Below are 25,668 nucleotides of genomic sequence, written 5' to 3' on the forward strand. Positions count from 1 at the left end.
CATGGCAGGACCACGAGTGCATGAAGTTGAGACCGGGGGCTGCAAGCTGAAGCCAGACCAATTCTGTCTAGAAATAAGAGGCAGATTTGAGCTTCCCCTGGGATGTGGTAAATTCTCCATCCCTTGGAGACTTTACATCTGGAATGGGCATCTCCTTCTGAAGGATCTAGTTCGCCACCACATCACCAGATTGGATGCTGGGGTCCCTGGTGAGATTCCCCTCTGCCCTGGGCTATGCAGGAGCTCAGATCAGATGATTAGAATGGTCCCTTCAGGCCTTAATGTCTCACTGTTAATCTTCTCCCTTCAGAGACACTGTATTGCTGAGATGTATCCAACAGCCCCAGAGGCAGCAAACTGGAGAGCAAGGCATGAGCCCCAGGCACTGTGGGTCCCAAGTCTAGCACAAGAACTTGACTGCAGAGGGACAGGGCCAAAGGGGACAGGGCCTCACAGGCCCTGAGGAAATTCCAGCTTCAGCCTATACATCGAAATGAGAATTTTTCAGGGGTTGAGAGTAATGGATTCCCCCTCTCCCACTAGGAACACAGACAAACACACAAACTCCTTACCCCAGGGGACAGAGAGTGGCTCTAACAGGCTTTCATGCTCCACGTGACATGAATAATGGACTTTGATCGTGGGATCAATCTCCATTGCCACCCAGGTCTGGTAGGTCCCGTCCCCACTGGGTAGGATGCCTTCAGAGTAGGTCACCTGCTGTCTGCTCTCCCCATTTCTCAGCCAGGTCACGGTGATGTCCCGGGGGTAGAACCCACTGACCTTACAGGAGAGGGTGGTGAGGCCGTCATGAGATGACCTGTCACTCACTCTAGCTGTTGGGTGCACTGGGAAAAAGAAGAAATTGAAGTTAGCTGTTTTCAAGCTCTAATCCAGGCAGTCTTTGCTGGAGGTTTGCAACATGAAATTCTGAGACCCCAGCAGTGGGAGAGGATGAGAGTCGATGAGACGGAATCCCTCTGATGAGGATTTTCCACCATGCTAGAGGATTTCTATGCCAAATCCACAGCATTAGCATCCCTGACCATATTCTATTAATCATAGAATATAAGGGTTGGAAGGGACCTCAGGAGGTCATCTAGTCCAACCCCCTGCTCAAAGCAGGACCAATTCCCAACTAAATTATCCCAGCCAGGGCTTTATCAAGCCTGACCTTAAAAACTTCTAAGAAGGAGATTCCACCATCTCCCTAGGTAACCCATTCTAGTGCTTCACCACCCTCCTAGTGAAAAAGTTTTTCCTAATATCCAACCTAAACCTCCCCCATTGCAACTTGAGACCATTACTCCTTATTCTGTCATCTGGTACCACTGAGAACAGTCTAGATCCCTCTTCTTTGGAACCCCCTTTCAGGTAGTTGAAAGCAGCTATCAAATCCCCCCTTATTCTTCTCTTCTGCAGACTAAACAATCCCAGTTCCCTCAGCCTCTCCTCATAAGTCATGTGCTCCAGCCCCCTAATCATTTTTGTTGCCCTCTGCTGGACTTTCCAATTTTTCCACATCCTTCTAGTAGTGTGGGGCCCAAAACTGGACACAGTACTCCAGATGAGGCCTCACCAGTGCTGAATAGAGGGGAATGATCACGTCCCTGGATCTGCTGGCAATACCCCTACTTATACAGCCCCAAATGCCATTAGTCTTCTTGGCAACAAGGGCACATTGTTGACACATATCCAGCTTCTCGTCCACTGTAACCCCTAGGTCCTTTTCTGCAGAACTGCTTCCTAGCCATTCGGTCCCTAGTCTGTAACAGTGAATGGGATTCTTCCGTCCTAAGTGCAGGACTCTGCACTTGTCCTTGCTGAACCTCATCAGGTTTCTTTTGGTCCAATCCTCTAATTTGTCTAGGTCCCTCTGTATCCTATTCCTACCCTTCAGCATATCTACCACTCCTCCCAGTTTAGTGTCATCTGCAGACTTGTTGAGAGTGCAGTCCACGCCGTCCTCCAGATCATTAATGAAGATATTGAACAAAACCGGCCCCAGGAGCAACCCTTGGGGCACTGTGCTTGAAACTGGCTGCCAGCTAGACATGGAACCATTGATCACTACCTGTTGAGCTCGATGATCTAGCTAGCTTTCTATCCACCTCATAGTCCATTCATCCAGCCAATTCTTCTTTAACTTGCTGGCAAGAATACTGTGGGAGACCATATCAAAAGCTTTGCTAAAGTCAAGGAATAAACACATCCACTGCTTTCCCCTCATCCACAGACCCAGTTATCTCCTCATAGAAGGCAATTAGGTTAGTCAGGCATGACTTGCCCTTGGTGAATCCATGCTGACTGTTCCTGATCACTTTCCTCTCCTCTAAGTGATTCAGAATTGATTCCTTGAGGACCTGCTCCATGATTTTTCCAGGGACTGAGGTGAGGCTTACTGGCCTGTAGTTCCCCAGATCCTCCTCCTTCCATTTTTAAAAGATGGGCACTACATTAGCTTTTTTCCAGTCATCCGGGACCTCCCCCGATCGCCATGAGTTTTCAAAGATAATGGCCAATGGCTCTGCAATCACATCCACCAACTCTTTTAGCACTCTCGGATGCAGTGCATCCGGCCCCATGGACTTGTGCTCGTCCAGTTTTTCTAAATAGTCCCGAACCACTTCTTTCTCCACAGAGGGCTGCTCACCTCCTCCCCATACTGTGCTGCACAGAGCAGCCATCTGGGAGCTGACCTTCTTTGTGAAGACCGGCAAAAAAAGCATTGAGTACATTAGTTTTTTCCACGTCCTCTGTCACTAGTTTGCCTCCCTCATTCAGCAAAGAATCCTGTGGCACCTTATAGACTAACAGACGTTTTGCAGCATGAGCTTTCGTGGGTGAATACCCACTTCATCGGATGCAAGTCATCCGACGAAGTGGGTATTCACCCACGAAAGCTCATGCTGCAAAATATCTGTTAGTCTATAAGGTGTCACAGGATTCTTTGCTGCTTTTACAGATCCAGACTAACACGGCTACCCCTCTGATACTTGACTTCCTCATTCAGTAAGGGGTCCACACTTTACTTGACTTTCTTCTTGTTGCTAACATACCTGAAGAAACCCTTCTTGTTACTCTTAACATCTCTTGCTAGCTGCAACTCCAAGTGTGATTGGCCTTCCTGATTTCACTGCTGCATTCCTGAGCAATATTTTTATACTCCTCCCTGGTCATTTGTCCAATCTTCCACTTCTTTTAAGCTTCTTTTTTTGCGTTTAAGATCAGCAAGGATTTCACTGTTAAGCCAAGCTGGTCGCCTGCCATATTTACTATTCTTTCTACACATCAAGATGTTTTTTTCCTGCAACCTCAATAAGGATTCTTTAAAATACAGCCAGCTCTCCTGGACTCCTTTCCCCCTCATGTTATTCTCCCAAGGGATCCTGCCCATCAGTTCCCTGAGGGAGTCAAAGTCTGCTTTTCTGAAGTCCAGGGTCTGTATTCTGCTGCTCTCCTTTCTTCCTTGTGTCAGGATCCTGAACTCGACCATCTCATGGTCACTGCCTCCCAGGTTCCCATCTACTTTTGCTTCTCCTACTAATTCTTCCCAGTTTGTGAGCAGGTTTACAAGAGCTCTGCCCCTAGTTGGTTCCTCCAGCACTTGCACCAGGAAATTGTCCCCTACCCTTTCCAAAAGCTTCCTGGATTGTCTGTGCACCGCTGTATTGCTCTCCCAGCAGATATCAGGGTGATTAAAGTCTCCCATGAGAACCAGGGCCTGCGATCTAGTAACTTCTGCTAGTTGCCGGAAGAAAGCCTCGTCCACCTCATCCCTCTGGTCTGGTGGTCTGTAGCAGACTCCCACCACGACATTACCCTTGTTGTTCATACTTCTAAATTTAATCCAGAGACTCTCAGGTTTTTCTGCAGTTTCATACCGCAGCTCTGAGCAGTCAGACTGCTCTCTTACATACAACGCAACTCCCCCACCTTTTCTGCCCTGCCTGTCCTTCCTGAACAGTTTATATCCATCCATGACAGCACTCCAGTCTCTGCACCAAGTCTCTGTTATTCCAATCACATCATAGTTCCTTGACTGTGCCAGGACTTCCAGTTCTCCCTGCTTGTTCCCCAGGCTTCTTGCATTTGTGTATAGGCACTGAAGATAAAGCGGGACAATCAGCGAGTTCTCAGTCTGAGACAGGAGTCCTCCCCTCTTGCACTCTCCTGCTCGTGCTTCCTCCCAGTATCCCATTTCCCCACTTACCTCAGGGCTTTGGTCTCCTTCCCCCGGTGAACCTAACCAGAAGCCTTTACTCCCAGCCACAGTGACACAATTACCTTGAAAGGCTTCACTTAGCTCCAGATACAGGTGTCAATAATATGCTAGGTTTGTGCCCATCTCCTCTCAGTCCCTGGATATGAAAAAGGGAATAATCTTGCCCTGGCCAGGGAGCAAAAAATGGACTTGTAGGGCAGTTTGGCCGGGGCTCATCCCCTTCCGGGGCGGCGGGGAGCCAGACGGCCTCACTACTTTGGGCAGGTGTGTCGGGGAATTAGCTTGGCTGTGCGGGAAACTGTCAGCCGCTCCAGCCCTCTGGCAGGGGCTGAACAAACAGTTCAATAGTAGCAGGCCCAGGCCCTGGGTCAGGGTGGGGCAACAAGCAGTCAGTAGCTCAGGCCCTCAGGCAGGGGCTGAGCAAACAGGCTGAACAGCAAACCCCAGGCTCCTGGCTCTGAGCAGCCAGGGAGAGGGGGAGACTGACACCCACGGGTGGGTGGCAGGGGGGACACAGGCCCACCCACTCCACTGCATCCCAGCCCGGGGCCCTAGCAACTTCAGAAGACCAGCTGCTGTGTCAGAGGGTATTTTAACCGCAACACACTGACATTGGCTCTGGCACTGTTGCAGCCAGACTCAGGTCGGCTGCCCCCAGGCTACTTCCAGACTCCCCCTCTAGAGGTACCTTGTCTGGATGGCATCCTCCACGGGGTCACACACCATGGGCTCCTCGGGGTAGCTGGCGAGCGGTTGGTTTGGCAGCTCCTCGGGGTAACTGGCACATGGGAGGCCTGACAGTTCCTCAGGGTAATGGATGAATGGTAGGCTTGTTAGTGTCTCTGGGCTTGGGCTAGCATCAGGCATTGGCTGGTCTGGCCAGTCCTTGGTTCAGCCGCCAATCGCCGTGCTCTCTCCACTGGGAGCTACATCATAGGCGTCTGGTCTCTCCAGTGGCTGAGCTTCAAGTGAGCTCTGGGCTTTTATACTTCCTCTCCTGCGCCTTGACCTCTGAGCGGCGGGCGCAGGGTTTGCTGGCTCTGCCCACTTTGATGTCCAGGGAGGCTCGTTCCCCTCTGGGGTGGTGGGGAGCCAGACTGCTCGCTACACACTCTCCCCCCTTAAGTCTGGCTCCCACTAGTCGGGGCCAGATCCTTCCATACCCCCCCAGACGGGACAGGAAGTCGGCATTAGCGTGGTCCTTGCCTGCCCTATAGCGAACCATAAAGGCATAGGGCTGGAGCGCTAGGTACCAATGCTGTATTCTCATATTATTGTCTTTCATTTTGTTCAGCCACTGAAGTGGGACGTGATCGGTGACTAAGGTGAATGGGGCTCCAATAAGTTAGTAACATAGGGCGTCACAAGCCCATTTCACTGCAAGGGCCTCCTTCTCCACCACCGCGTAGTTCTTCTCCCACGGGAACAATTTCCAGCTGATATATAAGACTGGATGGTCTTCCCCATCTATTTCTTGAGACAGGACGGCGCCCAGTCCTACCTCTGAGGCATCCGTCTGGAGGATGACGTCTTGGTTGAAATTTGGGCTGTAGGGAACCGGTTCATGGCAGAGACTCTTTCTGAGTTCCTGAAAGGCGTCCTCCCATTCCTGGGTCCAAACCACACATCGAGGGCTGTCCTTGGTTAAAAGGCTGGTCAAAGGGGCGGCGATCGATGCAAAATGGGGAATGAAACGCTGATAATAGCCGGCAAGGCCTAAGAACTGTCGCACCTGATGCTTTGTGGTGGGAGGTTGGCAGGCCACCAGGGCCTGGACTTTTCCCACGAGGGGCTTCACTTGTCCATTCCCTATAGTGTAGCCCAGATCAGTACTCTTTTGCCAGCCAATGCGGCATTTTTTTGGGTGGGCTGTCAACCTGGCAGCCCGCAGGGATCTCAGGACTGCAGCTACCCGTACCAAATGATCCTCCCAGTGGCGGCTGTAGACGACCACATCGTCCAGGTAGGAGGCCGCATAGTCTCGATGGGGTTGGAGGACATGGTCCATCAGCCGCTGAAACATGGCTGGGGCCCCATGGAGGCCAAAGGGCATCCAGGTGAATTGGTACAGACCTGTTGGGAAGGCAAATGCCATCTTCTCTCTCGAAGCGGGGTCAAGGGGGATTGGTCAGTAGCCCTTGCTGAGGTCAAGTGTGGTGAGGAAACAAGCCAAGCACCTCATCTACACGTGGCATAGGATATGCATCCAATTTGGAAATGGTGCCGACGCGTCAGAAGTCAATTGGGCTTGGATACTAGCACTATCGGACTACGCCATTCACTCTGTGAGGGTTCAATTACGCCTAGCTCTAGCATGGCTTGTACCTCTTCCTTGACAATCTGTGGCAAGGGCCTGGTCGCTTCTCGGATCACTACCCCAGGTTCTGTCTGAATGGTATGATAAACCAGGGTCGTGTAACCCGGCTGGCCAGTGAAGGTTCGCAGGAACGCCTGCAGGAGGCACCGGGCTTGCTTGCGTTGTTCGTTCATGAGGGTCTCCGCGAGCTGGGGCCACTTGGGGCAGGGTCTTGGTTCAGGGCGGCATGGGGGCGCAGTTCTGGCTCTGGCGGGTAAGGGTTAATTAGGGATGGTAAATAGAGGTGCACAACTGCTTGATCCCCAGGAGCCTAGACACCTGCTGCAGCAGTTGGGAAGTAAAGTTGGTGCCCTGGTCAGTGAGAATCTCCCGCAATGGTTCGGGCGGTGATGCTCCGCAGCCGTACCGCCTCCGGGAAATGGGTACCATAACCTACTAGGACCAACACATACTGAAATCCTGCGGTGCTTTTCGGGAGGGGCCCCACCAGGTCCATGGCCACGTGATTGAAGGGCATTTCAACTATGGGCATGGGGACCAACGGGGCCTTGGGTGTCCGGAGGGGTGCGGCTAGCGGGCACTCTGGGCAGGAGTTACAATAGTTCCTGACTTCCTGATGCACACCAGGCCAGAAGAAGCGTGTCAGTATCCGGACTAGAGTCTTCTCTTGGCCCAAGTGCCTGGCAGCAGGGATGTCGTGGGCGAGTTTCATTACTGCCCGCCGGTGACTTCGAGGCACGAGTAGTTGGCTCTGGGGTTCTCCAGTGCGTAGGTCCCATTCTATCTGATAGAGCCGATCCTGTCGCAGTTCGAAATGTGGCCGCTGCCTCGGCCGGTGCGGGTCAATTATGGCCCCATCAACCGTGGCTAGTTGCTTGTAAGCGTCACTGAGGGTGGGATCTGCCCTTTGGTCACGACAAAAGTCAGTGTGAAGCAGGGGTTCAGTGGCAGCTTCTGGAATGGAGTCCTCAGGCTCTTCTTCCTGACCGTTGGGGGCTGGTGCCTCCTCCCGCTCAGACTGGGTCTCAGGGAGACTCCCTTCCAGTACTGGGGTAGTTTCAGGCCTCTCATCGGCATTGGAGCGGAGGACTTCTGGGAAGTCTGGCCAGTCCCACCCCAGGATCACCAGGTAGGTGAGCCGAGGAGCCAGGCCAACCATCGATCACGTGACCCCCCATCCACAGTCAGTTGGGCTTGGGCACTGGGGTAGGGTTGTACGTCGCTGTGAATGTATTGTAGACAGATCATCCTCAATCGTGGGTCAGCCTGGAGGCCTAGGCTATGGCGAACCAGCGTCTGGCTGCAGCCTGAGTCAATTAGGGCCAAAGTTGGCCAATCCCCGACAACCACTGGCACCGTAATCTTGGCAGCCTGTGGGCATTGGGTGCGGGCTTCTCCCATGCAGACCTGGCCGAAGCTGCAATCCATCTCGGTGCAGTCTTGGTGTAAATGGCCATATTTCCCACAGGAAAAACAGGGCCTGATATCTGAGCGCCCAGGCCAGGCCAGTGTTCCCGCCTGGCCCCTGGGAGGGCTTCAGTTGGTCCCTCGGGCATCTGGTCGAGGTGCCAGGCCTTGTCGAACCGGGACCTCAGCAGGTTGGGGTCGGGGCTCCAGTCCCCATGATGGATTTTGTGGTTTACTCCGGATGGCCCCCCTTTTCTCTGGGTTAGGGCGCTCCGGTGCTGGTGGGGCGGGTTAAGTGATTGGTCTCACTGGTGCTTCTGCAGCAAGGAAATCCTCCATCAATGTGATGGCAGCCGTTAAGGTCATAGGCCGATGGGAGCGGACCCAGGCCCTCCCTCGCGATGGGAGTGTATGGACAAATTGCTCCAGAATAATTTGTTCAATGAGCTCATCCGGGGTTTGCCTTTCGGGTTGTAGCCACCACTTGCAGGCTTCCCTCAACTCTTGGGCTACCATCCGGGGTCGGGCCCCCGTAGGGTAGACCAAGCTCCGGAACCGCTGTCGGAAGGTCTCCAGGCTAACATTCAGGGCATCTAAGATTGCCGCCTTTACCCGGGTGTAGTCCCAAGCCGTGTCCATGGACGGCCCCCATATATGGTTTGGGCCGTCCCGGTCAGATATGGGGCCAAAATAGTAGCCCACTGGTCTTGGGCCCAGCCTGCGACTAACGCCATTCTCTCAAAAGTTACTAGAAAAGCTTCTGGGTTGTCATTGGAGCCCATCTTTGTCAACCGGATGGGAGGGGCCAGGCTGGGGGGCCCAGTGGCCCCCGCAGGCTGGGGCTCCGCAGGACAGGGCAGCAAGGTCGCCAACTGCTGCAGGCGTTGCTGCTGGTGGTCCCAGTTCTGGCATCCCAGCTCCAAAATCAGCTGCTGCCGTTGGGTCCTGAGCTGCTGGAGCTGGGCGGCCTGCTGCTGCTGCTGCTGCTGCTGTCTTTTGGCTAAGAACTTTATAAGCTTGTCCATATCCATGGTCGCTCGGGCACGTTCCACCGCAGATCCCTTCTCACAAGGATCGGGGGGGGGGGGATCGTTGCCCGCATTCTCCACCACGTATAGGACAGCCGGGGAGAGGGAGAGACAGCTACCCGCGACGCACTGACATTGGCTCTGGCAGTGTTGCAGCCGGATTCGGGTCGGCTGCCCCCGGATACTTCCAGACTCCCCCTCTAGAGGTGCCTGGTCTGGACGGCGTCCTCCACCGGGTCACACATCATGGGTTCCTCGGGGTAGCTGGCGAGCGGTTGGTTTGGCAGCTCCTCGGGGTAACTGGCAAACAGGAGGCCTGGCAGTTCCTCAGGGTAATGGGTGAGTGGCAGGCTTGGTAGCGACTCTGGGCTCGGGCTAGCATCAGGCATTGGCTAGTCTGGCCAGTCCTCGGTTCGGCTGCCAATCGCCATGGTCTCCCCACTGGGAGCTAGGCCACAGGCGTCTGGTCTCTCCAGTGGCTGAGCTTCAAGTGAGCTCTGGGCTTTTATACTTCCTGTCCTGAGCCTTGATCTCCGAGGGGTGGGCCCAGGGTTTGCTGGCTCCACCTACTTTGGTGTCCAGGGATGCTCGTCCCCCTCTGGGGCGGCGGGGAGCCAGACCACCTCACTACAGGACTGGATAAACTGACCAGTTAGAGATGGAAAGGGCCCATTTAACAAAAAGTGACACACAGTGCTAAACTGCCCCTCAAACTAGTTAATATTAATTGGCTAATTTCTCATAGGTTGTTACCAAAACTATTTACCCCAATATTATGGATTTCAAAAGGAATTATGTTGAAAAATCAGTTTCCCAGCCCCTTGGTACTGAACTATACATTACATGTATGGCTTTTTCTTCTTGGCATTTGTAAAGAGGGCCAAGGACAGGATAATGTTCTACTGAGGTTTGTGAGAGAAATAAGCAACTAGTACAATTGTTGCAAAAAACTGGGTACAAATTTCAAGTAACCTTGAACAACAAGCGCAAACTGTTTGGGAAGGGAAAGATTAGGGTGTGTAATGATGCTAACTAATTTGGGAAATTTGTGTCCATGGTAACAGACAAGGTACATACAGGGGTAATAGCGAGTTAACATTTTGAAGCAGACTGTCCTCCTGAGTCGGAGTATTAAAGCATTTAACCTCTTCCCTTCTATGTTTGTGCTGATTAATCTTTAACTAAAAAGCTTTGGTAATAAATTGGAGTGTGATTATCTGAGGTCTTATTGATAAAAGAATCAAGTAATAAGTAAGGGGGTGTTACAGCAAAGATAGGTCTTGAGGAGGGAAAACTTTGAGGACACAGGTAACATTCTTCCAGGTTAGTATGGGGAGGGGAATTCCACATGTAGGGGATGGCGTGGAAGAAAGCACATAGATGACTGTGGGAGAAGTTTGGACAAAGAGGCAACAAGGACAAACCTACCGTCATTGGTGGGACACAGGGGCTGGGGGTAATAACAAATATGATGGTGCAGACAGTGAATGAGGAAGAATTACATGGTGTTTGAAGCTGGTATCCATAGAAGTGGTGGCACTTCCATAATTAAGCAAAGTGCTCTAAAATGCACATGCACAGGCAGATTGCCTTGATAACTACTATGTCTCTACACTGAGCTGCTTTTAATATTTTCAGTTTCTTATCTTTTTTTCCCAGCAGAGCTGGGGGGGGGGGGGAGGGGTTGTTTCCCCACCCATCCCTGGTGCAAGGTTAGCTGAACGGCCCCCTACCTGCCTGCTTCATTTTGGAACTGGGGCTAAGGAATGGAAATGTAATTTGTAGTGACCTTCTGGGTGGGGCTTGTCCCCCTGCCTTACCTTTCCTCTGGAGAGTCTCCTTCCCGTACTCTAGAGAACGTCTTAGCCAGGGGATACATCTCTCCTCCAAGTAGCGTTTCCACTGCTGGTTGTCAAATACTTCAGCATCCCATCTCCTCTTGGTGATCTGAGCCCCAATATCTGCTGCTCCTAAAGTCATGGTCTCCATATCGAAGGTAAGAAAGTCTCGCCCGTCATAGGAATCCTGGTAAAACCCCCAAGTGGTGTTGTCTTCCCGGAGATCACAGCCGTATTTCATCTGGATAATGTGAAACCCTGAAACACAGCGGAGGGTCAGCAGCAGCAGCTCTCTGAAAATCTCACAAACACCCCACTGCAGGTAGCCCAGTGGTGGTTCTCCTTGCTACTGGACCCTCCTTCCCCTGAGAAATGGGGTTCCCACTTATGCTGTTGGGTCCTGCACCCTCCCAGCTCCTTTCAGGAGGGAACCAAACCCACAGGGGGCACCCTCTCCAACTGTTGGGTCTTTGTACACTAAAGACCCCCCACTGCAGAGAGCTCACAACCTTCAAGGAGTGCCTCATTGCTGCTTGGTGGCAGGACCCCAAAGGGAGTACTCCAGATATTGCAGGGGTCTGTCCCTTCCAGCTCTCCTCTGCTCCCTGAGGATCCCCCCAGTTCTGGTCGTTAGGGTCATTCCGGAGAAGAGAGAGCGTTCAGGGTGCCTATACCCCACTCTCTCCTGCGTTGTATTAATTTTGCAGGGTCCTAAGGGTCACTTGGTCCCTGTAGCAGGGTGGTGACCCACTCCAGCCCTGGAAGGGTTAAAGCCAGCCCTGGGAGAGGGCTGAGGCTCTGAAGGAAAGCCTGGGCTGACTGGGGAAGGCAGCCACAGCTGGGGCCAGCTGGCTCCTGGGTTTTTGCCGCCCCAAGGAGCAAAGAAAAAAAAAAAGAGCCATGATCACGATCGGCACCTGCTCCACTGCGCCACTTTCTTCTTCGGCAGCAATTCAGCGGAGGGTCCTTCCCTCTGAGAGGGACTGAGGGACTCGCCACCGAAGAGCCCAACATGCCGCCCCTTCCCCTTGGCCACCCCAAGCACCTGGTGCCGGCCCTGGCTGGGGCCACGCCCCAATCAGGCCCAGCTGGTCCCTATAAGAGGCTGTGAGCCAGGAGCCCAAACAGTCTCTCTGCTTGTAGAGAGAGAAGGGCCTGGCTGCAGGGAGCCAAGCAGGGTACTGGGGGTGGAGCAGGGCTGGGGGAAGGCTAGAGGAGCCGGGGAGCTCCAGCCTGGAAAACCCCCAGCCTGCGGGCCTAGCAGAGGGCCTAAGGGAAGTACTGAGGTTGCAAAGGGGCAGCCCAGCAATAGGCAGAGGCAGCAGGTCCAGACCCAACCTTGCCTGTGATGAGTGGCTGACACTGCAGTCTGCCCCAGGGTGCGGGGCGTGCTGGTGCCTGGCAGTAGCCTACAACTGAGGCAAGGTGGGGGAAGTGGGTGGGGGGTCCCCTGAGCGGGGAGACCTGGAGAAACAGTGGGGGTACTGCCAGGGGGCAGCACCCAGTGACAGGGTCACCCAGGGACCGAGAGGGACATGGGGGCCAGCGGCAAAGCGAGACACCAGCCGGCAAAGGGTGCTCTGGAGGCTGGAAGCTAATTCTCCTAGATGACCAGCAGGGGGTGCTGCCGGGTGAGTCTGTGCCTGGTTACAGTCCCCCACCTCCTCCATTCACATCACCCCCATGTCCCTGTGGGGAGGGGGTACAAGTCTGTCCCCCACACTAACCTCTGCTCTGGTTTAATGACCTCACAGGATCCCCAGGGTCACTCTGTTTCCCTGCCCCATCTCCCCGTGCCCCCAACTCAATCTAGGAATGGCAAAGAACCAACTTCGGATGCTTGGCCTCTTTTTCACATGGCCACTGTCTCAAGGTGATTCCCTGTAAGGATCAGACCACTGACGGCCCTTAGTTCAGCTGGATGCCATTTTCCCACAGCCAGGCTAATCTTCACAACAACGGCCCCCATTTCGCTCACAACCAAGAGCAGACTCGGTTAATACAGCCACTCCTGGGCTGACAGGAGGCAGGGAGGGAGACTAGGGGTCGGGGAACAGAGGGATGTGAGGATGGGGACAGGAAGGAGAGTTTAGGGGACAGGGAGGGAGGCTGTGGTGAACAGAGAACATTGTGGGGATCATGAGGAAGACAAACATGGGGATCAGACCCTTAGCTTGGCAAACGGGGCAGAATGTGGGGGCACAAAAATAATCCACACAGGGTCCCAAATATGTTCACTCCTCCCCCTCCCTGCATTAGATACATCGAGGTAAATGCCTAGATTTTCAGCAATGACCAGTGATTTTGGGTGCCCAACTGAGAGCTTTTCAAGGGGCCTGATCAAAAAGTGGGAGCACCTGGCCTCTGCATATCAGACACCCAAATATCACTAATCACTTCATAGAATCATAGAATCATAGAACTTAAGATCAGAAGGGACCATTATGATCATCTAGTCTGACCTCCCGCAAGATGCAGGCCACAAAAGCTGACCCACCCACTCCTGAAATAATTCTCTCCCTTGACTCAGCTGTTGAAGTCCCCAAATCCTGATTTAAAGACTTCAAGTAGCAGATAATCCTCCAGCAAGCGACCCCTGCCCCATGCTGCGGAGGAAAGCGAAAAACCTCCAGGGCCTCTGCCAATCTACCCTGGAGGAAAATTCCTTCCCGACCCCAAATATGGCGATCAGCTGAACCCCGAGCATGCGGGCAAGACTCTCCAGCCAGACACTCAGGAAAAAGACTTTCAATATCCCAACATTGACCCTCGGTACTAATGGAAAAATGTAGGCCAAAGGATTAAAATACAATTTGGTATCACAGCCATAGGACAGAGCCAAGCCCACTAAGCTGTGTCCCTGAACAATGCCACAGGTGTGGACAAAAACCAGTGATTAACCTTCCTGTAATGGTGGTTTTTAGAGATGTGTTGCACACGTCCATTCCACACTAGGTGTGCGTGCCCCGCACACAGTCGCCAGAAAGTTTTCCCTCAGTGATACCCCTCAGGCCAGCTCTAGCGCCCTCTAGTGCAGCACTCTTATGTCATGGTGCAAGGGGACTGGTTGACCCTGCACCTTCTCACTTCTTGCCAGCAACTCCAACAGAGGGGTAGGACATTGGCTTGTGGAATGGACGTGTGCAACACATCTTAAGGAACAGTTACAGAAAGGTTAGTGACCATTTTTTCTTCTTCAGATGCTTGCACGTATCCATTCCACATTCGGTGACTCCCAAGCAGTACCGTAAGAGGTGGGCTCCGAGTTCATGGACACGTGGATTACAACACTGCCCAACCAAACCCAGTGCATGTCTAGCTTGCTGGTTGATGGCATAGTTGGAAGAAAAAGTATGTCTGATGCCCAGGTCGCCTCTCTGCAAATGTCCTGGATCAGGCCTGGGCCATGAACACCAGTGAGGAAGCTTGTGCTCTCACAGAATGGGCCGTCAGGAAGGCAGGTGATGGGACACCTGCCTGCTCGTACCACGTGTGAATGCACAATGTGATCCAGGATGAAATTCTCTGAGCTGAAATGGGTAGGGCTTTCATCCTGTCAGCTACTGCCACAAAGAGCTGTGTGAATTTACAGATCAACTTTCTATATAGTCCTTTCTACATAGAACAAAAAACCCACACACCCAGCAGTTTTTCCCAATTTGAGAGGGTACAGCTTCCTTATTGGTTCCCCTGCTCAGGTGCCAACTCTTTTTAAGTTTACCTCTTAACCCTTTACAGGTAAGGCAATTCGGGTACAGCTGCTAAGGAGGATTCTACAGCTAACTGAATAGTTGGGGAGTTACACAAGGGTGCTACCCACCCTCGTTTACACAGATGGGTTCCCAGATTTGTGGGTATAGCCTTTCAAAGCCTTTGAGGAAGTGAATGGACATTTAATGTGAAAAAACTGATCGACCACCCAGCATGGGGTAGAATGCGGAGACCGCGGCTGTGTGTGCCTTAGCAGATGAAATCGCTAGACCTGGCTGTTTCCAGACTGTTCTGGAGTATCTGCTTCTGGAGTATCTGAGAGATGACTCAGTGGGTGAGAGGCAGGGGTGCTGGAACAGGGGGACCAAGGGGCCGTGGCCCTGCCACTTTAGCAGCAGGTGAGAGCAGGGGGGAGGGGAGGAGCCTCAGGAGAAGAGGTGGGGGGACGTGTCAGGGGAAGAGGCGGAGTCACAGTTTCTGGTGTGAAAGTAGAATGAATTATATTGTAAAAATAAGAATGGATTAAAGAAATGATGCACGTTCCTTTAAGCAGAAATAAGAAATGTTGAAATATAGTTGTCAGGAAGAGAAACATTAAGGTACAAAACAATGGGTCCACTTAAGCTAATAGCGGGACATTAACAGAAGATCGGTAATAGTTAGTAAGGAAATAAGAAATGCATGTCTAGCCCAGGGAAACTTATCAGATTCTGCTTCCTTTTGTTATCTTGTTAAGTTCGTGCCCTTCTATCTGTATAAATAAGATAGTTTGTGTCTTGCATGGTGCTCACATTATCTGGGTGTATTAGCAGAGCGCTTTGCTAATAAAACAGAGTGGTCTGACAAATTGTGAGTCCTGAGTCTGACTTAGACACAGCACCGGTGGCCCCTCCACTCACAGGGAAGTTCTGGCACCCCGGTGAGAGGCCCTGCTGGGGAGACCAAATGGAGAAATGCTTCCACTTGGCGAGGTAAGTAGCTCTGGTAGATGGTTTCCTACTGCCTAGCAAGACATATACTAAAATTGGAACAATAGAGAAGATTAGCATGTCCCCTGCGCAAGGATGACATGCAAATTCGTGAAGACCTACCAGACCTACTCCGAACAGGCCAGTTCTACAGGTTTAACCATGAGGCAGATAGAGCATTTGGCCGTGATCTTGTGAGATCAGGTCTGGAAGGGGAGGAAGCGGCACTGGAGTCGCTAATGACAGGTCTAGAAATAACCCAAACTAGTGATGATGTGGTCAGGCTGAGGCTATGAGAATAACCTTCACCCTTGACCTTCAGCAAGACCTTGTGCACTAAAGGAATGTTGGGGCGGGGGGGGGCAGAGGAGGTGGGAGGCGCAGAACAGGTGCTTTCTCCAAGGGAGTAAGAAGGCATCCGGGAGCGAGCCCAGGTTGCAGTCACACAGACAGCAGAACTGCTGACATTTCCTGTTCTGTCTGGTTGTGAACAGGTCTACGAGAGGGGTACCCCACCACTGGAAAATGGTCCTTGCTATGTCATAGGGACCATTCGCAGTGAGAATAGCTGATCTGCCAGCTCGTTCTGGGCTCCCGAAAGGTGAGAAGCTTCAAGGCGTATCGAGTGCTTTATGCAGAGCTCCCACAAGCAAATGGCCTCCTGACATGGGGGGGAGAAGAGCAGGCCGCTCTCTGCCTGCTGATGTAAAACATGGCTGCCATGTTGTCTGTAAGAACTTGCACCATCTTGCTTGCGATGTGGGGTAAGAACACCTGTGTGCTAGGTGGACCGCCCTGACCTCTCTGTTTATCTGTAGCAAGAGTTCCTGCTGAGACCACTGACCTTGTGTCCTGAGGGAGGGATAGCTCAGTGGTTTGAGCATTGGCCTGCTAAACCCAGGGTTGTGAGTTCAATCCTTGAGGAGGCCACTTAGGGATGTGGGGCAAAAACTGGTCCTGCTAGTGAAGGCAGGGGGCTGGACTCGATGACCCTTCAAGGTCCCTTCCAGTTCTAGGAGATTGGTATATCTCCAATTATTATCTTATTACCTGAGCTGCCCGAGATGGGCCCCCAACTGAGCTTGGATGCATCCAAGATTAGGGATACTGAGGGTTGCGGCCTGACGAGGGAACATCCAAGCCTACCAACCAGGGATCTGTCAGAGCACCGAGTTCATATGATGGCTGTTTGGCTGGTACATTGAGGCCAGCCAAGCCCAAAGGGGTCTGAGGTGCAACCCCACATACTGCACCATGTATATGCATGAGGCCATGTGACCCAACAGCCTGAGTGGGCCTTGACCTGCGACGACACTGACTGCAACTGGGCTTCTGGGAGGAAGGCCCTGGCCTGGGTAGAATCGAGCACCGCTCCAATAAACTCTATCCTCTGAGCTGGGAGAAGTGTCGGCTTCTGCTCATTTATCAGCAGGACCAGTGCTTGAAATGTTGGTTGGACGAGGTGACGCTGGCTTTTACCTGGGACTTGGACTGGCCCTTGGCCAGCCAGTCACCGAGATACGGATACACCTGCACCCTTCACCTTCTCAGGAAGGCTGCCACTATTACCAGGCATTTCATAAAGACCCATTTGGCTGCTGACAGGCTGAACAGTAGGACGGTAAACTGGTAACGAGCCAGGTTCACAATGATCCTGAGAAAGCTTCTGTGGCCTTGAAAAATAGAGATGTGGAAATAAGCATCTTTCAAATTGAGGGCGGCGTCCCCGCCCCCTGGATCCAGGCAAAGAATGATGGAGACAATGCACAACTTCAGCCTTTGAGGTGCTGCAGGTCTAGAATGGGTCAGAGACCCCCTTTGGCACTCAGGATTAAGGAATTGTGATGTTGCACTCCATATGCTTTATGGAAATATGCTTATGAATATGATGTAACTGGAATATGTTTCATGCGAAAGGTCTCTTGTATGATGTAATCAGAAAGCTTGTAATCTACTGAGGGTGTTCATCCTATTTGTTTGCATGTATTATTTCTATGTCTGGAGTTGGGGAAATAAGATAAACTTGTATCACTGTTGTAGTTACACCAGGTGAGGGCTATCAATGGGGCATTAGGAACTTGATGGCTCCCACTGATTAGGACAATTGATGGTAAGTGGTTTATTTACCTGAAAGCCTTCCTGGAGGGGGCAGCAACCCCGGAGGAATGGAGACCAGAGGTCTCAGAGACATGTGACCATGTCACCTGGTAGTGAAATCCATCTTAAATCTGGTACTTTTCCATTTAGCAGAAGGGGTGGGGACCCAGAGAGACACAAGATTCCGGCATTGTGCCAAAGTTATAAAAGGGGGTGCCAGTCATGAGAAAACCCCTGTTTATCACCTGAGATGTTTGCTGGATCTAACAAAGACTGTAGCAGGGGAAAGGATTGGGCCAGAACTAGGAAAGAGTCCAGTCTGTGAAGAAAACTTATTGGAACATCTTTGAGGGTGAAATATTTCCTGTAATCGGTTTCTTAATGTATTAGGCTTAGACTTGCATGTTTTGTTTCATTTTGCTCTGTGACTTACTTTGTTCTGTTTCTTATTACTTGAAATCACTTAAATCCTATGTTTTATACTTCATAAAATCACTTTTGTTTATTAATAAACCCAGAGTAAGTGATTAATACCTGTGGGAGCAAACAGCTGTGCATATCTCTCTATCTGTGCTATAGAGGGTGGACACTTTAGGAATTTACCCTGTATAAGCTTTATACAAAGTAAAACAGATTTATTTGGAGTTTCGATCCCACTGGGAACTGAGTGTCTGGGTGCTGAAGACAGGTAACCTGCTGAGCAGTTTTCAGCTAAAGCCTGCAGCTTTTGGAGCATGGCCCAGACTCTGGGTCTGTGTAAACAGTTTAGCATGTCTGGCTCAACCAGACAGGGTTCTGGAATTCCCAAGCTGGCAGGGAAAACCTGCTCAGGGATGATTTCAGCATATCAGTGACAGTCCCAAGGGGATCTCTGTGACCAAACCCATCACAGGAATAATGGGAGTGAAACCCTTTCCCTCTTAAATTCTGAGGCACCTCCCCCACAGCCCCTACCCAGAGAAGGGCTTGCAGCTCCTGGGCTAAATGTTGCTCATGAGAAGGGTCCCTGAAGAGGGACGGGGATGGGGGGGTAGGAGGGAGGCATGGAAACGAACTGAATTGTATAACCCTCCTCCACCATACTCAGCACCCAATGGCCTGTTGGCTGGAGCTGTAGTCCATTGGTAGAATACATTTTCCTACCAAAATGGTCTTGCTTTTTTGAGTCTTTTGACTTGGGGGTTGCCCCTTACTACCCTGGCCTTTCCCTCTCATTGGCTGCCAAAGGCACCAAGAAGCTGGGAGATGGATGGGAACATACGTACTCCTCCCTTTGGTGGAGACATAGTATTTCCTATCTGCCTTCCTCGACGTGGGGGGCAGTGAGGAAGGGGTCTGCCCAGGGTTTTAACTGGACCCATGATGGCCTCATTGAGAGGCAGAGCTACCTTCGATGGGGCCACTGCAGCCCAGATGTTGACCAGGCTGTTGGAAGACTTTTTAACTACCTCCACTTCCAGCCCCAAGTTCGAGACCACCTTCTTCCATAACGCCTGGTGATCCTGTCGCTCCAGGTTCTGAGAGTCGGTACCTGGCTCAATATCGTAGTCGGGATCAGCTACTGCTCAGTGTGACAGAGGAATCCTTCTCTCAGACACCACTGAGTAGGAGCACCTAGATGGGGGGGCCAGGCAGCAGAGAACCCCAGGGGTTCCAAAAAGGCCATTACATCTGCATGGGTCATTGCCCACTAGGCCAGGCGATCGGAGGAACCCCAACCCCAGGATCCACCATTACATAGGGCTGATTGCATAGGGTATTGGTACCAGTCCCTCGGCTGGGTGCAAGATTCAAACTCCAACTTGGATGATGAGTCTTCTTGTGGGGACGTGGGGTGTGTGGTACCCGTCGGCTCCAAGGGACGGTGCTGAGGATCCAGGGAGCAAGGGGCCTGGTACCAAACAGGAACTTGGGGCATCATGCTCCCTTCTGTTTGCCTGCACTACTGGCACCAACTGTTGCTCTGCTGGCAACACTGGTACCAAACATGCCAGCAAGTCCCTGGGCACAACAAACACCTCCAGGATGGAACCTCAACCCTGCTAGTGCCTCGCTGCCCCTCTGGTGCCGGCGGCTGGTTGGGTACTGGACTCAACAGAGCCTGTGAACAGGGCGGAGTCAATGGTATTGCCTGCAGAGCAGGGGCAGAGGAGTAGCCAGACACAGGTTGCACTCCCCTGCACTGAACTGGTGGCAGAGCTGACAGCGATCCGCAATACAAGTCTCACCCAAGCACTCTAGACAGCTAGAGTGCAGGTCACTCAAAGGCATGGGCTTGCCGCAGGAGGCACCAGGTTTGAAGCCCGGAGACCAAGGCATGCCCAGTCCCAGGAGTGGAGGAAACTCTGCTACGAGAGTCCAACTAACTATTTATTCCGATCAACTAAAGTCAAAGAGAGAGAAAACAACTTTGGGGAAAAGGGATGGAGTAATGAGAGAACCACTGAGACTCTGTAGAGGTGCGGGGTGGCTGGTCACAGAACACGCAGAGATCCCAAGCCAGGCACCCGAGAGGAGTGAGGTGGGTCAGGCCTCCCCACCCACCCCTCTTCTCTTCCGTGCTGCACTCCACAGGGATGAGCGAGGTGGGGGCACCGATGGGGTCCCAGAGGGACCAGACCCCGAATTCCCCCATGTGCGTGTTGGGGGCAGACGCAGCTAGCGAGGGGAACACTGTTGGTGGCCAAAGTGCAGGACTCGGGACAGTCTCCGGCGAGCTGGCAGCCCCAGGACTGTGAGGAGGGGGTGAATGGGGGGAGGAGGGCAGGAGGGGGCAGCAGGGACAGAACAGCAGCTCCCCAGCGCAGGCTTAGGGGCCGGGGAGCAGAGCCCCTCTCTCAGCACTGGGGAGGCCGGTGTCCGTATGAGCAGGTCAGGCTGGACAGGCTCAGCAGCAGGGGAGCAATGGGTGAGACTAGTCAGGAGAGGGTTAAACTAGCTACAGAGGGGTTGCGCTAGGGGGGCAGACACTTGGCAACGCTCTGCCCTGTCACTTAGTCCTGGGGCAGGGCCGCCAGGAACCCAGGTGTCCAGGGCAGGATGGGAATTAGTTCTCACTGCTGCTGTCACAGTGCTGGGAGCCAGGAGGGATTGGGGGGCTGTTACAAGAAGGGGCTGGGGACACCCCTGGGTGAGGACCAATGTGACAGGCCAGTACCACTGACACGGGGGAATCAGGGATTGTCACTCGCCAGTCCCGTCAGGAAGGGCAGAGCAATTACACCTGCCAGGGACAGTTCAGCAGTGCCAGGCACTGAACACTTACAGATCATCACCGAGCTAAGTGAGACAGCACAACCGGGGGCCTGGCCAGGTGGCTACAGCCCTGCACACTGGGGACCGAGCAGGAAGAACAGCTCTTTACACATCTATTGATAGTGTGCAGGGGAACCTGCCTGACCCCGGGGGCTCCAACCGGGGGACACGTGCTGAGGTTTGTGCTGCCAGGTGTAAGGAAGCCCGGGAGTCTCTGCACATTAGAGGGGCTGATTCTCTCACTAACTCTCCAGCCCCAGTTGATGTCAAACCCTTGCTCTGTGGAGTAAAGAGGAATCTGACCTTAGATAAATTCACTCGGGAAATAAGACAACATGAACAATAAAGGAGGCTCACCGGTGAGCAGCTTCTCCCCAGGCTGGAGTGAATGCAGCACTGCCTGCTCCTGTGACTCTACTGTGCGTCTCATTATGCTCTGGGAGGGGGAGGGATAGCTCAATCGTTTGTGCATTAGCCTACTAAACCCAGAGTTGTGAGTTCAATCCTTCAGGGGGCCACTTAGGGATCAGGACAAAATCAGTACTTGATCCTGCTAGTGAAGGCAGGGGGCTGGACTCAATGACCTTTCAGGATCCCTTCCAGTTCAAAATTTTTTTGGGGTGCTTTTATTAAATCCCCAGTTCCTGGATTTATGGGATTAGAGGAGAGTCTCAGCTCTCTTTTCTTACAGCAGTAACTTCTAGTCCTTCTAGGAGCAGGGAAAACCCTGGAAATGTGTCCCCTAAAGGCTCAAACCAGAGGGCAAATAAAAACAAACTCCAATATTATTCCCAAAATACTCACAACATTAAAGCAAACTCAGGATTTTGGGGCCTGACTCATGTCTGAACACTTGGGGCTGTCGATATTGGGATTCCCCATCACTCGGTGTCTGGGAATTGAGACAAGACATCTCAGAGCCCTGTTCTAGCTATAGGGTCCGACAGTGTCACTGTCGTAGCCGGGAAGAACAAACCCCTCCGTGCAGGAATCACTGGGTGTGATCCTCTGGCCTCAGTGACCAGGAGGTCGGACTAGCCGGGTCTGATAGTGACTTCTGGCTTTCGCACCTCTGCCACTCTGTCCAGGAAATTACGACACACAAGGGGCGGGGGGGGTCCCCCGAAGGGCAGCAGAGGAAGCTCCAAGTGGGACTGGTAACAGAAATCTGGGGTGTATGAGAGTCCCACTTTGGAGGGTGTCAAAAAATGTCTTTCACATGGAATCTCCATCCTGCAGCCCCTCCCCCCACCCCCCGCATGTGTCCCTCTGTCCCCCATGTTCACACTGACTCCAGCGACAAAATGCCTGAGGGCTGTCCCCTCCCCCCATCCCCAACACGCATCCTGGTGTCCCTTCACCCTGTTTACATCAACCACGTGTCTCCCCCCTCAATGTCCCTGCATCCCTAGGTCAGGTCGTGTCCTTCACTCACCCTCACTCTGGTTGTAGAGCTGACCCAGGGTGTTCAAACTCGCTTTGAACCATTTCTGGTGGCGCTGTGCCCACCAGGTCCTCTCCTCCCAGAACTCCGGGCCCTCGTTCTGCGCCATCCACACTGGGCGAGGCTCTGCCTTCTGCATCCCACTGGTGTAGACGTAGATGACTTGATCGTCCACGTACACAACACGGCTGTACCAGGGCAGCCCCGGGCCGGGCTCTGACACCACCGTGTCCAATACGCGCCTGGAGTGCAGGCCTGGGGGGGAGAGGGGAGAGTCAGACCCAACCAGACCATGTCAGGGAGCCCCTGGCAATACACAAGAGGTGGTGCTGGCTCTCAGGAGCGCTCCTGTGGGAGGGAGACCTGGGAAAGGGCTCACAGAACGGCCTGACCAGGGAGAAAGAAATGGTGGGGTAGAAGGAGAAAGGGAGGCAGGGCTGGAGGGGGAGTGAGGAGGGGAAGGGGTGGGGAGGTACAGAGGGGCTGGAGCATGTGTGAGGAGTAGGGGAGCATATGGGGAGAGTGTACTGGGGATACAGGGGAGTGTGAGGAAGGAAAGAGGGCCCCGGAGGAGGGGCAGAGCGGGAGTGCGGTGTGGGGAAAAGGAAAGGGGGTGTTATGGGAGACGGTGGGGCAGGAGGACCGGGGGACAGGAGATGCAGGAGCTGAAGCTGGGGAAGTCAAGGTGGGCAGAGGGATGTGTCCAAGCTACAGGTGGGAGCCAGGACACTGGCTGTGCACACATTTTACTATAATTTATTCAGAACATAAGAACAGCCAGACTGGGTCAGGCCAAAGGTCCATCTAGCCCAGTATCCTGTTTTCCAACAGTGGCCAGTGCCAGGTGCCCCACAGAGAATGAATAGAACAGGGAATCATCAAGTGATCCATCCCCTGTTGCCCATTCCCAGCTTCTGGCAAACAGAGGCTAGGGACATCATGCCTGCCCATCCTGGCTAATAGCCATTGATGGACTTATCCTCCATGAACTTAACTAGTTCTTTTCTGAATCATGTTATAGTCTTGACCTTCACAACATCTTCTGGCAAGGAGTTCCACTGGTTGACTCTGCGTTGTGTGAAGAAATACTTCCTTTTGTTTGTTTTAGACCTGCTGACTATTAATTTCCTTGGGTGACCCCTAGTTCTTGTGTTACGTGAAGGGGTAAATAACACTTCGGTATTCACTTTCTCCAGACCACTCATGATGAAGACTATGATTTTGTTATGGATATTTTTAGTACAAGTCCTGGACAGGTCACAGGCAACAAAGAAAAGCTCACGGAAGACGATGACCTATCCAGACTTTTACTAAAAATATCCATGGCAAAATTGGGAGCTCAGCTGCGTGACACACACACCACCTGCAGGGACTAGGCAACTGCAGGCCACTCAGAGCTCCGGGGTCCCCCTACCGCCCACAGCAACTGGGAGCGGTTGCTTCCTCCACAGCCCATGGAGCCCGCCCGCCGTTCCCAGCTGCTACAGGTGGCAGGGGGACCCCACAGCTTCTGGTGGCCACGGGCTGAAATCATGGAGTTTGCTGGAAGTCACAGATCCCGTGACTTCCGTGAACTCTGTGAAAAAAACATAGCCTTAGTCTTGATTTTATAGACTTTCATCATATCCTCCTTAGTCGTCTCTTTTCCAAGCTAAAAAGTTCTACTCTTCTCATGTAGCAGCCATTCCATATCCCTAATCATTTTTGTTGCCCTTTTCTGTACCTTTTCCAATTCCAATATATCTTTTTTCAGATGGGATAACTACATCTGCATGCAGTATTCAAGATGTGGGTGTACCATGGATTTATATAGAGGAAATATGATATTTTCTGTCTTATTATCAATCCCTTTCCTAATGATTCCCAACATTCTGTTAGCTTGTTTGATGGCCACTGCACACTGAAAAAACTAGGAGTCCTGTGGCACCTTGAAGACTAATGCATTTATTTGAGCATAAGCTTTCGTGTCTGCATCTGATGAAGTGGGTTCCAGCCCACGAAAGCTTATGCCCAAATAAACAGCTCCCCTGGAGCCTTCCCTCACCTCAGTAACGTGACACGCAGCATTTGCAGGATTGGGGCCTTGTTCCCTAGTTCCCAATGGCCAGTTACAGACCAGAGCCCCCCTGTGCTGGGCGCTGGACACACACAATAGGCACAGCCCTGCCCTGGCTTATGTATGAGCTGAAGAACAGATGGATCTAACGGGGGCAGAGCTCTCCCCTTTTCTTCCCCTCAGCTCCACCAGCTCACGAACGTCCTGTGTCCCTCCTGCCAGCACCAGCCACTGTCCATTTCACTTCCCTTCAGTCACAATCTCACGGCCTGATCAGGTGAGCAGGGCTGCTGATGCTGCTTCTCCCTGGCTAACTAAAGAGTCAGTGGAGCAGAGGGCCTGGACCCGGGGTCTCCACCTCCCGGGTGAAGGCTCCAACCACCCGGCTACAGAGCTGTTCTCACGCCCCTGCTCTCTGGCCCAGTTCTAGTTCTCCCCAGTGGAACAGCTCCCACAGGAGCGATGGAGGGGGCCCCACAGCAGAGGGCCCCACGGCTCAGGGACTAGGACACCCTGGGAGGTGGCAGAGCCCTGCTCAAATCCAGTCTCCCCCGCAGGCCCAGAGGAAGGAACATAGATCCCAAGGGACCTGTTACTGCACAAAGGTGCCAAGTGAGTTCAGGCACCTACAGGGCTCAGCAGCAGCTGGGGGAAGGGGGCTCTGTGAACCCCAGGGGGCCTGATACTGGGATTTAGGCACCCCCCTTTACGGTTCTAGCCCTTGGACACTGCAGTCACAGGAGCAACAGGGACACTGTGGATCAGAGTCTGATCCTGCTCCTGCCTCTGGCTCCCTCTGACACTGCCCAGCAGCGACCTCTGCTCCCCATCTCCTCACCCTCCCCTCTGCACTCACCCAGCAGCCCTGGGTCAGCTCCCCCATACTTAAAATGGCCATGCACTGGACTTGGGTTCACCAAGCCCTGCCCTCTGAGCTCTCCGGTGCGGATTTCCCCGCTCTGACCATCAGCTGGTTTTTCTCAGCATCACCCACCAATCACCTCTCCCCATGATTCATAATGTGTGTGCCTCAGTTTCCCCTATGAACTGCATGGTTAAAGAGGGTGAGGAAAAGGCTGTTTACTCTGCAGAGATCCAGGTGTGACTGATGCCTGGCTGTCTGGGCCCCGGGCCCCATGCCGTTGGGGACTGCCCGGACATTCGGAACCTAGCAACTAGTGAGACCCATCCTCTGCAGGAAGCTGGTTGTGACCAGCTGGGAAACAAAGGGCTGAGGAGGAGGCCAGGTGACAGTGTTTGCCAAGAACAAAGGACGGGGCGGGCGGGGGCCCTTGGGGTTAAGTGTGGGCTTCTGGAAGGAG

The 25,668-nt window shown here is 52.8% G+C and overlaps 1 protein-coding gene and 1 non-coding gene across 6 annotated transcripts in view; one reads left to right on the forward strand and one right to left on the reverse strand.

The window, feature by feature from the left end:
- LOC123354317 (class I histocompatibility antigen, F10 alpha chain-like) overlaps positions 1–25,668 on the reverse strand; it is a 67,510-nt gene that overhangs the window by 30,863 nt on the left and 10,979 nt on the right. For all 5 annotated transcript variants that reach the window (XM_044996222.1, XM_044996224.1, XM_044996220.1 and 2 more), the window contains exons 2-4: positions 22,282–22,545; positions 10,798–11,073; positions 573–848 (exon numbers count right to left, since the gene is read on the reverse strand). In XM_044996222.1, coding sequence (XP_044852157.1) covers positions 573–848; positions 10,798–11,073; positions 22,282–22,545 — 816 coding nt within the window. The remainder of the gene's footprint in view (positions 1–572; positions 849–10,797; positions 11,074–22,281; positions 22,546–25,668) is intronic.
- On the forward strand, positions 15,518–15,625 carry LOC123354543. Its single transcript, XR_006574778.1, has one exon. It is a non-coding gene; the product is annotated as a U6 spliceosomal RNA (small nuclear RNA).

Source organism: Mauremys mutica, chromosome 21, assembly GCF_020497125.1.
Source record: "Mauremys mutica isolate MM-2020 ecotype Southern chromosome 21, ASM2049712v1, whole genome shotgun sequence".
In the NCBI taxonomy this organism is placed as follows: domain Eukaryota; kingdom Metazoa; phylum Chordata; order Testudines; family Geoemydidae; genus Mauremys; species Mauremys mutica.